The sequence below is a fragment of the Leucopleurus acutus genome (genome assembly GCF_964270905.1).
Source record: "Leucopleurus acutus genome assembly, chromosome: 17".
Classification (NCBI taxonomy): Eukaryota; Metazoa; Chordata; class Mammalia; order Artiodactyla; family Delphinidae; genus Leucopleurus; species Leucopleurus acutus.
The window spans coordinates 73794155-73809561 of record NC_139159.1 but is presented as its reverse complement, the minus strand read 5'-3'; the positions used below and the strand labels follow the sequence as shown (position 1 = coordinate 73809561).

At 43.4% G+C, this 15407-nt stretch overlaps 1 protein-coding gene across 1 annotated transcript in view; it reads left to right on the top strand.

The window, feature by feature from the left end:
* ASAP1 (ArfGAP with SH3 domain, ankyrin repeat and PH domain 1) overlaps nucleotides 1–15407 on the top strand; it is a 349290-nt gene that overhangs the window by 241175 nt on the left and 92708 nt on the right. The window contains exons 6-7 of the mRNA XM_082858607.1: nucleotides 14751–14825; nucleotides 15297–15346. Of these exons, the coding sequence (XP_082714733.1) occupies nucleotides 14751–14825; nucleotides 15297–15346 (125 nt within the window). The remainder of the gene's footprint in view (nucleotides 1–14750; nucleotides 14826–15296; nucleotides 15347–15407) is intronic.

Here is a 15407-nt window from a genome sequence, read left to right as displayed (position 1 = left end):
GATTCTTTTCTGCAGCAGTGGCCTTGAAATACATCAGCTGATGGCAAATATCACAGCTAGATAAATTCTTTGAATTCTAAAATACTCAACGAGGATCAAGTGAAGCGAGTTTTAAAACATATGAGATATGGACCAAGCAGACAGAGTAGGGCAGCAGGCAAAGGGAGCAGCAGATGCCTGTATTCTTTTCTTATCAGTTAAATGAAGACAGTAAATGTCTACTGTGAGGCATTATGGTGTTCTCCCAGTACATGGCGAGCCCTGTGTGCTTGTACATGTTTATTTTGTTAGATTTTTAAATTGTGTTAATAAGGTTCTTCCTAAGTAAAAGTTTTTTGTTGTAAAACATGTACCATAATGTGTGATAAAGATGTTCAGTAAAGGCAAGGAAAATGTGATTTGATGTCACTTTCATTATGGTTTTGTTCTGGTTTAAACATAGCAGATTATAGATTACATGCATGGAAATGAAATTAAGGGTCTGAAAGTTGATCATGAACTGATTAATCATTTCAAGCATAATAAAGAAACCCTCAGGGTCGGGCTGACTCTTTTAAACCAAGGCGTATGTAGGCATTTTCCTTTTGCTTTCTCATTTATATTGGTCTTATAAATCTTAGCTCTCCCCACCCTGTTCTTATAATTATCCTCAGATGAAATCAGGTGCTGCCCATAACGCAAAGGAAAATCAGGCTTTCATTTTCACTCTTGATGTATGAGATGATGTTAAATCTAACCCATCATTTACTTAAATTGAATTAGACAAAATATAATTGCATTACTTTATGTTAAGGAATTCTCATATTCCCTGACACTCCTACACATACCCAATTTTCTCTGTAAAACTTCCAGTAAAACTGTACTTTCCACTTAAATTCAGTCTTGCCAGTTCCCGATCCCTTTGGCATAAAGTGGGAACTCGGTTCCCCCTTTCCCTTAGGTCTTTCCCAGATCTCCCAGAGGAGTCACTCACCTCTGTTCTTTCTTCATAGGAGTTACGCCTTAGACCTTAGGCAAGTGATTTGCACTCCCTGACTGTAGGTCTTTCTTCTCTGACGAAACTTTGGTTTTTCTTCTCCTCTGAACAGCTAAGGCTGCGGGGCCCAAACTTGACCTTGCATCCATCTTCCTTAGAAAGCTTGCTTAAACAGAGGTTGTTGGATCCCATCCGTAGAGTCTGATTAAAGAGATTTGAGATTTTGTTTCGAAGAAGTTTCCGCCTGGTCTGACAGTGTTGCTCTGAGGACCACACTAGTCAGGGTTGTCACTCTGGGCAGACAGCTCAAGTTCCCTGGCGTCATAGAGAAGCTGTAACTTTTTTCATCCACATTCACTGCCTAATTAATTATTTTTACTTCTATACACACCATCTGCTTTTTATCTTATAATAATAAGTAACTTGAATGAGAAATAAGCTGCTGGTTGATTATATCGCCCTCTTGTGTTTCTGTGTCATATTTCTTTTTAATGACTTTCTGGAGACTTCCCTGCTGGCACAGTGGTTAAGAATCCGCCTACCAACGCAGGGGACACGGGTTTGAGCCCTGGTCCGGGAAGATCCCACATGCCGCAGAGCAACTAAGCCTGTGCGCCACAACTACTGAGCCCGCATGCCACAATTACTGAAGCCTGTGCTCTGCAACAAGAGAAGCCACCACAATGAGAAGCCTGTGCACCTCAACGAAGAGTAGCCCCTGCTTGCTGCAACTAGAGAAAGCCTGCATGCGGCAACAAAGACCCAACACAGCCAAAAATAAATAAATAAATAAATTTAAAAAAAACTTTCTGAATGTAAAAATAATACCACTTCATTGTTAAAACTTAGAAAATACAGGGACAAAAGACTAAAATAAAAATCACCAATCACCGAGAGTAGAAATAGCTGTGTGTGGATTGGTTCAAGATGGCGGAGTAGAAGGACGTGCTCTCACTCTTGTGAGAGCACTGGAATCACAACTAACTGCTGAACAACCATCGACAGGAAGACACTGGAACTCACCAACAAGATACCCCACATCCAGAGACAAAGCAGAAGCCACACTGAGACGGTAGGAGGGGCACAATCACAATAAAATCAAATACCGTAACCGCTGGGTGGGTGACTCACAAACTGGAGAACACTTATACCACAGAAGTCCACCCACTGGAGTGAAGGTTCTGAGTCCCACGTCAGGCTTCCCAACCTGGGGGTCCAGCAATGGGAAGAGGAATTCCTAGAGAATCAGACTCTGAAGCTAGTGGGATTTGATTGTAGAACTTCGACAGGACTGGGGGAAACAGAGGCTCCACTCTTGGAGGGCACACACAAAGTAGTGTGTGCATCGGGACCCGGGGAAGGAGCAGTGACCCTCGGGGAGACTGAACCAGACCTACCTGCTATTGTTGGAGGGTCTCCTGCAGAGGCGGGGGGCGGCTGTGGCTCACTGTGAGGATAAGGACACTGGCAGCAGAAGTTCTGGGAAGTACTCCTTGGTGTGAGCCCTCCCAGAGTCCACCATTAGCCCCACCAAAGAGCCGGGGTAGGCTCCAGTGTTGGGTCGCCTCAGGCCAAACAACCAACAAGGAGGGAACCCAGCCCCACGCATCAGCAGACAAGCAGATTAAAGTTTTACTGAGCTCTGCCCACCAGAGCAACAGCCAGCTCTACCCACCACCAGTCCCTCCCATCAGGAAACTTGCACAAGCCTCTTAGATAGCCTCATCCACCAGAGGGCAGACAGCAGAAGCAAGAAGAACTACAATCCTGCAGCCTGTGGCACAAAAACCACATTCACAGAATGACAGACAAGATGAAAAGGCAGAGGGCTATGTACTAGATGAAGGAACAAGATAAAACCCCAGAAAAACAACTAAATGAAGTGGAGATAGGCAACCTTCTAGAAAAAGAAGTCAGAATAATGATAGTGAAGATGATCCAGGACCTCGGGAAAAGAATGGAGGCAAAGATCGAGAAGATGCAAGAGATGTTTAACAAAGACCTAGAAGAATTAAAGAACAAACAAACAGAGATGAACAATACAATAACTGAAATGAAAAATACACTAGAAGGAATCAATAGCAGAATAACTGAGGCAGAAGAACAGATAAGTGACCGGGCAGACAGAATGGTGGAATTCACTGCTGCGGAACAGAATAAAGAAAAAAGAATGAAAAGAAACGAAGACAGCCTAAGAGACCTGGGACAACATTAAACGCACCAACATTTGTATTGTAGGGGTCCCAGAGGAGAAGAGAGAGAGAAAGGACCTGAGCAAATATTTGAAGAGATTACACTTGAAAACTTCCCTAACATGGGAAAGGAAATAGCCACCCAAGTCCAGGAAGCACAGAGAGACAAATACCCAGAGACAAATGACAATGAAAACACGACAATCCAAAACCTATGGGATGCAGCAGTTCTAAGAGGGAAGTCTATAGCAATACAGTCCTACCTGAAGAAACAACAAACATCTCAAAAAACAACCTAAACTTACACCTAAAGGAACTAGAGAAAGAAGAACAAATAAAACCCAAAGTTAGTAGAAGGAAAAAAATCATAAAGATCAGAGCAGAAATAAATGAAATAGAAACAAAGAAGACAGTAGCAAAGATCCATAAAACTAAAAGCTGGTTCTTTGAGAAGATAAACAAAATTGATAAACCATTAGCCAGACTCATCAAGAAAAAGAGGGAGAGGACTCAAATCAATAAAATTGGAAATGAAAAAGCAGAAGTTACAACAGACACCACAGAAATACAAAGCATCTTAAGAGACTACTACAAGCAACTCTATGCCAATAAAATGGACAACCTGGAGGAAATGGACAAATTCTTAGAAAGGTATATCCTTCCAAGACTGAACCAGGAAGAAATAGAAAATATGAACAGACAAATCACAAGTAATGAAATTGAAACTGTGATTAAAAATCTTCCAACAAACAAAAGTCCAGGCCCAGATGGCTTCACAGGTGAATTCTGTCAAACATTTAGAGAAGAGCTAACACCCATCCTTCTCAAACTCTTCCAAAAGATTGCAGAGGAAAAAACACTCCCAAACTCATTCTGTGAGGCCACCATCACCCTGATACCAAAACCACACAAAGATACTACAAAAAAAGATTACAGACCAATATCACTGATGAATATAGATGCAAAAATCCTCAACAAAATACTAGCATACAGAATCTAACAACACATTAAAAGGATCATACACCAAGATCAAGTGGGATTTATCCCAGAGATGCAAGGATTCTTCAGTATATGCAAATCAATGAATGTGATACACCATATTAACAAATTGAAGAAGAAAAACCATATGGTCATCTCAATAGATGCAGAAAAAGCTTTTGACAAAATTCAACACCCATTTATGATTAAAAGCTCTCCAGAAAGTAGGCATAGAGGGAACCTACCTCAACATAATAAAGGCCATATATGACAAACCCACAGCAAACATCATTCTCAATGGTGAAAAACTGAAAGCATTTCCACTAAGATCAGGAACAAGACAAGGTTGCCCACTCTCACCACTCTTATTCAACATAGTTTTGGAAGTTTTAGCCACAGCAATCAGAGAAGAAAAAGAAATAAAAGGAATACAAATTGAAAAAGAAGAAATAAAGCTGTCACTGTTTGAAGATGACATGATACTATACATAGAGAATCCTAAAGATGCTACCAGAAAACTACTAGAGCTAATCAATGAATTTGGTAAAGCTGCAGGATACAAAATTAATGCACAGAAATCTCTTGCATTCCTATACACTAATGATGAAAAATCTGAAACACTCCCATTTACCATTGCAACAAAAAGAATAAAATACATAGGAATAAACCTACCAAAGGAGACAAAAGACCTGTATGTACAAAACTCTAAGACACTGATGAAAGAAATTCAAGACGATACAAACAGATGGAGAGATATACCATGTTCTTGGATTGGAATAATCAATATTGTGAAAATGACTATACTACCCAAAGCAATCTACAGATTCAATGCAGTCCCTATCAAATTACCAATGACATTTTTTACAGAACTAGAACAAAAAATCTTAAAATCTGTATGGAGACACAAAAGACCCCAAATAGCCAAAGCAATCTTGAGGGTAAAAAACGGAGCTGGAGGAATCAGACTCCCTGACTTCAGACTATACTACAAAGCTACAGTAAGACAATATGGTACTGGCACAAAAACAGAAATAGATATCAATGGAACAGGATAGAAAGCCCAGAGATAAACCCACACACCTGTGGTCAACTGATCTATGACAAAGGAGGCAAGGATATACAATGGAGAAAAGACAGTCTCTTCAATAAGTGGTGCTGGGAAAACTGGACAGCTACATGTAAGAGAATGAAGTTAGAACACTCCCTAACACCGTACACAAAAATAAATTCAAAATGGATTAGAGACCTAAATGTAAGACCAGGCACTATAAAACTCTTAGAGGAAAACATAGGAAGAACACTCTTTGACATAAATCACAGCAAAATCTTTTTGGATCCACCTCCTAGAGTAATGGAAATAAAACAAAAATAAACAAATGGGACCTAATGAAACTTAAAAGCTTTTGCAAAGCAAAGGACACTACAAAGAAGACAAAAAGACAGCCCTCAGAATGGGAGATAATATTTGCAAACGAATCAGTGGACAAAGGATTAATCTCCAAAATATATAAACAGCTCATGTAGCTCAATATTAAAAAAACAACCCAATCCAAAAATGGGCAGAAGACATAAATAGACATTTCTCCAAAGATGACATACAGATGGCCAAGAAGCACATGAAAAGCTGCTCAGCATAACTAATTATTAGAGAAATGCAAATCAGAACTACAACGAGGTATCACCTCACACCAGTTAGAATGGGCATCACCAGAAATTCTACAAACAGCAAATGCTGGAGAGGGTGTGGAGAAAAGAGAACCCTCTTGCACTGTTGGTGGGAATGTAAATTGATACAGCCACTGTGGAGAAGAGTATGAAGGTTCCTTAAAAAACTAAAAATAGAATCACCATATGACCCAGCAATCCCACTACTGGGCATATGCCCAGAGAAAACCATAATTCAAAAAGACACATGCACCCCAATGTTCATTGCAGCACTGTTTACAACAGCCAGGTCATGGAAGCAACCTAAATGCCCATCGACAGACGAATAGATAAAGAAGATGTGGTACATAATATACAATGGAATATTACTCAGCCGTAAAAAGGAACGGAATTGAGTCATTTCTAGAGACGTGGATGGATCTAGAGACTGTCATACAGAGTGAAGTAAGTCAGAAAGAGAAAAACAAATATATATTAACACATATATGTGGAACCTAGAAAAATGATACAGATGAACCAGTTTGCAGGGCAGAAATAGAGACACAGATGTAGAGAACAAACGTATGGACACCAAGGGGGGAAAGTGGTGGGGTGGGGGTGGGATGAATTGGGAGATTGGGATTGACATGTATACACTGATGTGTATAAAATGGATGACTAATAAGGACCTGCTGTATAAAAAAATTAAATTCAAAAAAAAAATCACCAATCACCTTGCAATCTGTTGTTAAGGGGTGGGGATCTATCTATCTATCTTCTAACCTTTTTTTCTATTTATACATACATATTGTTTTCCTGTGTGTAATTTTTGTTATTCAATATTTAAACAGTACTGGGTTCGTACTGTAGTGCTATTTTGTAACCCGATTTTTCATTTATATATATACTTTGAAAATGTTTTCCTGTTTCGTAAAATATTGTAGCCTGAGAACCTTTGTTTCATTGGACGCGTACAGCCCCCTAAAGCAGAGCTGCCCAGGCTGGAGCGGGGTCAGGAGCCTGGAGCCTCTCCCCCATTACCAGCTGCAGCCCCCTCAAAGAGGGGCCTGCAGAATCCAGAGGCGCTACCCGTAACATCATTCTAACCCCTGTATAGAAAGCTCACCATTTGCACCATAATATATGTACCCGCTCTCCCATTGTGACTACTTCCATTGTTTCCATTTTTTCACTGTTTAGAATAATTGTTGAAAGCATCTCTGATATCTCTGCACGTGCTGTGATGAGCATGAATCCAGTTTATAATATTTTCACTTCCCTTCCTTCGCTATTGTTTGAGTCAGTCCGGAAATGCGGAGACACTGCCGGCAGCCCAGGGCGCCCTGGTGGTCCTGTCAGCCCTTGCTCGGCTCAGATCCTGAAGCTCATTTTCTTGAGAGATTGCAGGCTTTTTCGAGAGGTGGTTGTATTGCGCCAGAAGTTTTGTAGTGGATATCATGGGGTGTACAAAAAAGTTTAGAGTGTTGATAGGAATTATGAATTCACCCTTCTAACTGTTCAGCATTACTGCACAATTGTTTGTTGTCGTTTTATTACTTGGTTGGGGGGTGGGCCAGGGCTGTCCTTCAGCTCGTGAGGCAGTTGAAGCATCTGCTGTAGCTGTTACGCCCACTTGGTCTGGATTTTTTTTTCCTGTGTTCAGTTGTATCTCAGTAGCTCATTTTAAACTATAGGAGGATTGTAACTGGAGCTATTTTAGAGACCTCCTGGGTCTCTCATTTTGTCAGTGGCGGAAGCGAGAAGTGATGGACCTGAACTTACACAGCCAGCTGGAGGCAGGTCAAGTCTAGAGCACCCTTTCTTCCCCAGCTGTCAGACAGCCTCGCAGCCACTTGAAGGAGGGTATCCTTGGTCTGTCACCCGACCATATCCCATCCCTCTCCTAAGTCCACCCCGCCACCTCCCTGCCCTTCCACTCTGATGCTGAGCACACCAGGAAGACCAGAACTGGTTCAGATGCTGTTAACATGTCTGAGTCTCAGAACAGCTTGCCTGCTTTGAAGGGGAACTCATTTCTTCATCCATTTACTCAATCAGCAAGCATTTTACTCAGTGTATATCGTGTCTGTACTGCACTAGGGGGTTGATGTAACACAGTGGTAGACAAAACAGTCATAGCCCCTCCCTCAAGAAGCATTACTCCCAACAGCGAAGAAACAAGTGACTCTAAAACGCAGACTCTTGAAAGTGAGCCTGTTCTGCCTGGTTGAGAGTAATGGGAGATTAGGGAGAAGTGATCAATCTAGAACTCGAACGGTCAAGACCTCACTGAGGAAGTGGCATGGAGACTGGAAGGCGCTTTGCCAGTAGCCAGAGGACGAGTGGTCCAGACGGAGAGCACAGCATGTGCCAGGAAGAGAGAACTTGATGGGTTGAGAAGCCGAGGAGGGCTGGCGTGGTTGAAGGGTAGTGGGAATGGGTGGAGGGGCTTAAGACAGGTTGTGCTGGGGTTAGACCTATACTGGGAGGTTGGATTTGAATCCAGTTTGATGGAAAGTGGTTGATGTGTTTTAAGCAGGAAAGTGATATGATCTGATAAATCACTTGAAAACATCAGTCTAACAGCATGACACAGCACATGAGACTGGCCTTTGGAGTTAGTAAAAACCTAAATTAGTAACCTGACCATCTGCCTTACTTACTGTTTGACCTTGGGCAAGTTGCTTAACCTCTCTGAGCCTGTTTCCTCATTAATTGGGTGAGACTAAGACACATCTTACAGAGTTGTTTCAAGCAACAACTTTAGATAACATATGTTAAACACAGTACTATCATTTTAATAACTATTTCAGACTGCCTGGGTTAGAACATGGTGTAATGGGATGCATTATCGTACAGTTTATAGAATGAGGCAGGGAAACAACTGCGAAACTTCCAGTGGAGAGAGTGGTGCGATGTGAAGAACCTTTGGGAGTCTCCCCCCTCCACCTCCCCAGCCTCAAAAGACCTATTTCAGTATCTGAAATGCTATCATTATATTTTTTCCACCACTACTGCTGAGCCTTTCAAGTGTAAAGAATTCTAAGAAAATAAACCGAGTCCCACTTTATCAAGAGTCTGTGTTGTACATGCATTGCAGGCCGTATCTGTATGTCACACAGCCCCCTGGCAGCATGTGGAGTGGCCTTGAATGACTTGCCCAAGCACACCCTAGCTGAGTGCATGTCACCTGCTTGACCATGTGAGCACGGGGCACTCTGGCATCTGTGAAGGGTACACTTACAAAGCCCTTAACAGTGCATGAGGTGGTATCATTAACTCTCATCCCTCCACTTCTGAGCAGTATTCTTTGTTTCCCCTTGATGCATATGCAACCAAATAAAATAAAGCTTAGCTTAATAGGTCAGTAATCGCTTATAATAACTGTTCATTCATATATATAGTATGTTGTAGTTTTCAAAGCATTCCGATATCTGTAAGAAGATGGTGCTGTAAGCAGTTCATTGCCGTTAGTGCCGGACCTCGTTTGTGCTTTGACGCCTCCGATTCATAGTATGTTTGAACACACCTTGCAGGGTTACCAGGAGCAGCCAATGAAGCAGGCAACCCTGTGTGTCTGCAGTGAAGTGGGATCTTCGTTGGTGTCAGGCCCTGGTCCCCTCACATCGGCGTGGGCTAGTTGAGGAAGGTGCCAGGACACCCATTTTTAAATCAGGAAGCCAAGTCAGCAGGTCAGATGGTTCTCCCGAAGTCACAGGCCAGGAGTGATGTGTGGCCTCATGCCTCTCGGCTCCCACCAAAACCTCTTTTCTCCAGATCTTAATGCCCTGGAAAACGGCCTGATGACAAGGCACCAGTGTAAAATACCTTCAGGGTGGTGAGTAACTGTCTAGGGCATGAAGGAGTTAACACACCAGACAGAATACCTAATTTATACCTGGGAATCTCAGCAGAACTTCTGGGAGCTGGCTCATTACTTTAATTGGATTTTCCAACGTGTTGAGCAAGTCAGCAGATTCGCATTAGCCTTACTTTCAGAGGAGCTGTTTCCCTCTGTAGAGGGGAAGGAGAGAGAGGGGGAGGCAGCGGGCAGTGGAGAGAGGGTGTCAGAGCTAATGCAGGATGACAAAGCAAGCCGGTTACGACGTCCTCGTTAATTGATACGGTGGCACGTGCATGTAGGTGTTAAGGGCGGGGGTGTATGGGGGTACCCTTTGCAGAGCTGTGCTGCTTCCTCCTGCTCTCACACAGGGAAGAGCAGCGGTGGTGCTGAGTCACTGCCCCCCCCTCCCCCGAGGCCCACACAGGCCAGCCAGAAACTGCCCTGCAGCGTGAGGACCCACAACTGCTTCTTGGCTCCTGTGTTGGAATCTGGTCAATTAGTGAACAAGGCCAGATGAGCTGCCTCCCCTTAAGGAACATACCTTCTAGAAAAGAAAGACAGGTGGTAAATCAGTAAACAGGAAACGAGACCATTTCATTTTGTAGCAGAGCTATATAGGGGTAAAGAAAAAATAAGGGCATAGATGTGTGTGTGTTCATATACACAGGAAAATTGTTCCTGAAGTCATTTCCAATGGCTGGAATTACAGTTTGTATAATGTCTGGGAGTGTTTAAGCAGTTGTAAGGAATAAATGGTTATTTTTATCAAAGCCAGTATTAATTACAGTTTATTTGCTTAAACAAGTCATTTTTGCATCGTTATGCAGAACGGTAGACCTCAGCCACCTCCTGTCTGGTTTATCCCAAATTTTTTGGTGGGCTTGATGTATATGCTCCTAGGGGAAAATTCCCCCCGCTTTTTTTTTAATATTTATTTATTTGGCTGTGTCGGGTCTTAGTTGCGGCATGCGGGATCTAGTTCTAGTGACCAGGGATCGAACCCAGGTCCCCTGCATTGGGAGCCTGGAGTCTTAGCCACTGGACCACCAGGGAAGTCCCAGGGAAATTTCGCCTTTGTGAGGAAGGAAATGAACAGCAGTTTGTTTGGAAAGTAGTGTCTTTACCCAACTACACCTCATTCCTGCAATGGTCTTTAATGTGTTGTGTGCTTAGTAAAATGGAAAAGATATACTTCTTAAAACATGCCCTCTAACCTTGTGTAATCTTGAATCACATAAAGAACTGACGTTAATTTAACTTTATTGATAAAGGAAATGGATTGAGAGTAAATGAGAGTGGAGTAATCAATAGGACTTCGGTAAAGTAAATGGGAAATAATTATATAATAGAATTAAAAGGCTTCTTTTAAAAATCTGAGGATTCTGAAGGTGATACGGGAAGTCTGTCCACTAATATTATTATTGTGTTATGTTGGCTGCATTGCCCATGGGGTGCTTTTGTTACACATCCGTTTGCAATGAACAGTTTGCTCAGGTCATGAAAAGGATTCCTGAAAGAGCCGGAAAATTAAAAACAAACAAACAGGAAAATGACAGAATCCTACACCTGTGAAGCCTTGCGACCCATCCCTGTCACAGAGCAACACCTTCAAATATCTGAGAGAGTAGGTGTTCTTAGTTGGGATGGCCAAGGAAGGGACGTTTCGTTTTGCCCAAATATGTCCTAGAAGTTTCCTCCTCTTGAGATTGCTCTGTTCTCTCTGACTTCTTTCAGTATCTTTATAATAACAGACAGTTACTATTCACTTAACACAATCTCCTTTGCCAGTTTTTATCAATTAACCTACCTTTTCACCAGGAAATGAGTTAGGAGGAGTCTGTAAGTTTAAATTTTTTTTCCTGTGGCCTTTTCATAGGATCATCACTGGGAAGATTCTCAATTCATAATACACGGTTATTTTGCCTTCTTGGTTTCTTATCAGCCCCCAGGAGTATGTGAGTGGATAACCACAGAGAAATTCTTAATTCTTGGGGTTTTCCATCAATGCGACTGCAGTCCAGTGCCTGCCCAGTGCCTGACCATGTGCCTGACCATGATGACTGGGCCGAAAGGTGATGCCGTGTGTTCGTTGTGTGATCAGTACGTGGTTTTTGAGGGGCTTTTCTTTCCCAATAACCCCCACATTGAGTGCAGGCCACAGGCACGATTCTTTTATTGTTACTTTGTAACACAGCCTTCAGGTCAAGGTGGCAATGACGTTTATGTATTTTTTGGCTTTTCCTGCTTCGTTTCCCGAAGGATGAGAGACATTGGGGAAAGCCTTGATTCAGGACTCATAGTTAAAAATGCTTTATGATCACTGTCTCTTCATGTTTTGTTTTAGAATTTTTACTTTTTTTGAATCCACAATGTAGTACATGTTACCCCCCCGACATGCAGAAGGTACACAGTACAAGGCTCCTCTCCCACCCTGTGTCCTTGCCCTACCCCTACTCCGTGTCCATCCCTGGCGGGGACCAATGTCAGCAGTTTAGTCTGTATCCTCTCAGAAAGAATTTAAGCATGGACATATTTTTTTCCTCTTTTTATACAAATCCTTGTACACCATGAATACTGTTTTTCACTTTGCTTTTATCACAAAACAGTTTATCTTGGAGATATTTCCAAAGTTAGACATAAAAAGCTTTCTCGTTTTTATGGCAATTGTGTAGAACTTCCATAATTTATTAACTGGTCCCCTACTGATAAGCACTAAACTTAGCATCAGTATAAACATTCCTGTAGAGGAGACCCTTGTACACATGCGACTTTGTGTTTCCTTCATTCTACAGATATTTATTGAGTACCTACTCTGTGCTATGCAGTGTTCTAAATTCCGGAAGCATAGCAGTGAACTTACAGACCCCAGTCTCAAAGAGCTTGCATTCAGATTGGGAACACAGCAAACAAATAAGGAAACAGATACAGATAAAGGGTTAAGGAAACAGATACAGATAAAGGGTTAAGGACGGTAAGTGTTGAGATGAAAATGCAAGATCTCCACGAACAGAGGAAAGGTAGGTTCTGGCTTGATGAGCGGAGATCCCTGCCTCACTTACCACCATCCACGCAAACGGCCAAGACCCACAGGGTAGCAGGATGCAGGGGGCTTGTGACCCAGGAATGAGACTGTTGAGGACTCGGAGCAAGATGTTATTCCCACTGTCTGTCTGGGGCAGAGAATGAGTCCTGTTAATCTTTGTTTTTCCCATTTCATACCCAAAGCCAGTGTTTTTCAACCTTTTCTTTTATTATTACTACCTGCAGACTCCCACCCCAAGGAGCTTTTTAAAAGATAGTCTTTGGGCTTCCCTGGTGGCGCAGTGGTTGAGAGTCCGCCTGCCGATGCAGGGGACACGGGTTCGTGTTCCCGGTCCGGGAAGATCCCACGTGCCGCGGAGCGGCTGGGCCCATGAGCCGTGGCCGCTGAGCCTGCGCGTCCGGAGCCTGTGCTCCGCAACGGGAGAGGCCACAGGAGTGAGAGGCCCGCTACCACAAAAAAAAAAAAAAAAAAGATAGTCTTTTCCTAATAACTTTCTCCGTGAAATTTTAATACCACAGATATTCTCTATATCAGTTTACATACTGTGACCCTTTGGAAAGCCACAAACCGTAGTCTGTAATCATATTTATTATTATTAATTAAATATTATAGCTATTATATTATCAATAATTAATAATGTAATTATAAACTATGTCTATTACTGTTATTAATTAAATATAATGTTTGATTATTATTGATAATTAAATATTAATGTTATTGATATTATTTTCACCCCACACCCTAAGACCCAGTGCCCTCGACCTCCCAGAACCTAGGCTGTGCATCACGGCCCTCTCACTGTTGGCCGGCCTGCCAGCCCGGCTGTTTCTCTGCATGGGTGGTGGTGAGATTGCAAAGATGGAATGTCTTGGTAGGAATCTCTTTGTCTGAAATAAAAAAGAAAGAGATGGTTGTTTCTGACCCGAGTCGTCTGGTGGTGTGCGTTGGAAAACTGCCCTCGTGTGTCACATTGGTGGTCAGGGAGGGCAAGACGGGGAGTGACTTGGAGCTGCAGGAAGTCTTGGATGAGAACCACGGGACAGGGCCAGGGAGGAGTTCGGGGCTGGAGGGAAGGTCTCCCCGCCCTCTGTTCCCACATTGCCTTATTCGAATTTAACATCCCATAGGATTTTATGGTAATAAACACTTCCCAGGTGTCAGGGAGCACACCAGCACTTTCCCCGTGCATTAACTCATTGCATCTTCACAGCAGCCACCCACGACAGGCTCTGGTAGCCTCGCTTTAGAGCGGTGGTTAAGAGGGTCATGCACAGAGCCTGTAAGTGTCAGCGTTGCTTCCTCTCACACCACCTTCTCCCTCTGCCTGACCTCATCATGCGTTAGAGCTGGTTGCGTACTCACTGCGTCTGCCCCTGGGTCGTCAGCCCCCTGTAGGCAGGCTGTGTTGTGTACATCATCGCACCCCCGTCCCAGGCCCTGGCATAACGGGTGTCACAGAATAGGTACTTCGTAAATGAGCGATGGAAGGGTGGTTGGACGGGTGGGCGGCCTGATAAACAAATACGCTCACACGTGAGTAAAATTCCTTCTCGAATGAGGGGACCCGCCAGCCTCTCCATCTGTAACCGGTGCTGCGGGTCCCTGCGGTCTCAGTTCCACGCTGCTGGAACTGGTTTCGCCAAGATGCCAGGGCTCCCCCTGAAGACGGACTGTATAGCGCTTCTCAGCCCTTGTTTTCCTGACTCTTTCCACACTGGCCTGTCCCTCCCTTGGTTTCCCTGCCACCCTGATCCCCAGTTGGGTACATTCCTTCCCCCTCTCTCTGTAGACTGCTCTTCGCACCACCCTAAAATCAAGGAGACCCAGACCACCGCCCTGGAACAGTGAAAAAACCCCTGCTCCAGCTGTAGATTGCACTTCCTAAATAGCTTTCCTTTTAACAGAACTTGGCACCGAGGATACAGTCGCGAGCAGGACCGTCGCTGTCTCTGCCCTCGTTTCACCGAGCTTATGTGTGAGCGGGGTGACCGTGCTCAGTCGGCATTGGCCGGTTTTGCTGTCCCACGTGCACCTTCTTTTTCTCACCGTCTCCCGTCTTTGTTTGCTTTTCAGCTCCAGGGCCTGAGCCACAACGTGATCTTCACCTTGGATTCCTTGTTGAAAGGAGACCTAAAGGGAGTCAAAGGAGTGAGTGTTGAGAAATTTGATTTTCAGTTTAGCTTGAAAGGGTTGCCTTCTTTCTCTTCTAAGATCCCAGTGGTACTCATGTCTGAAAGGCACTCTGAACGTTTTCAGCATAAAAAATGCTGTTGGAAAATGATCATTAGAAAAAAACACACCGCTTCACATGGCGCTATTGCCCGAGAGACAAGATGAGACACTCAGGACGACCGGGGTGGCGGGGGGCGTCTTCGCTGAGTCTGGGCTCCCCCCTGGAGGACCCGTGGACCCACCTCTCAGAACCACTGGGTCCTGCCTCATCGTCGTGACCGGGAACGCACACCGTCCCACTCTCTTAGCTTCTCGGGTATAATAAGTTGTGTGATGTGCCTGAAAGTGTCCTATAAAGGAGAGCATTTCTGCTAAGATGTTACTGGAAGATTATACACCTTTAAGCAAAAGTACTTTCAATCTCAGTTTTATTTTCTCTTTTTTAAGGATCTCAAGAAGCCATTTGACAAAGCTTGGAAAGATTATGAGACAAAGTTGTAAGTGTTTTTTTTTGTTTTTTTTTTTTTTGGTTGGTTGCTTGGTTTATTTGCTGTGAGT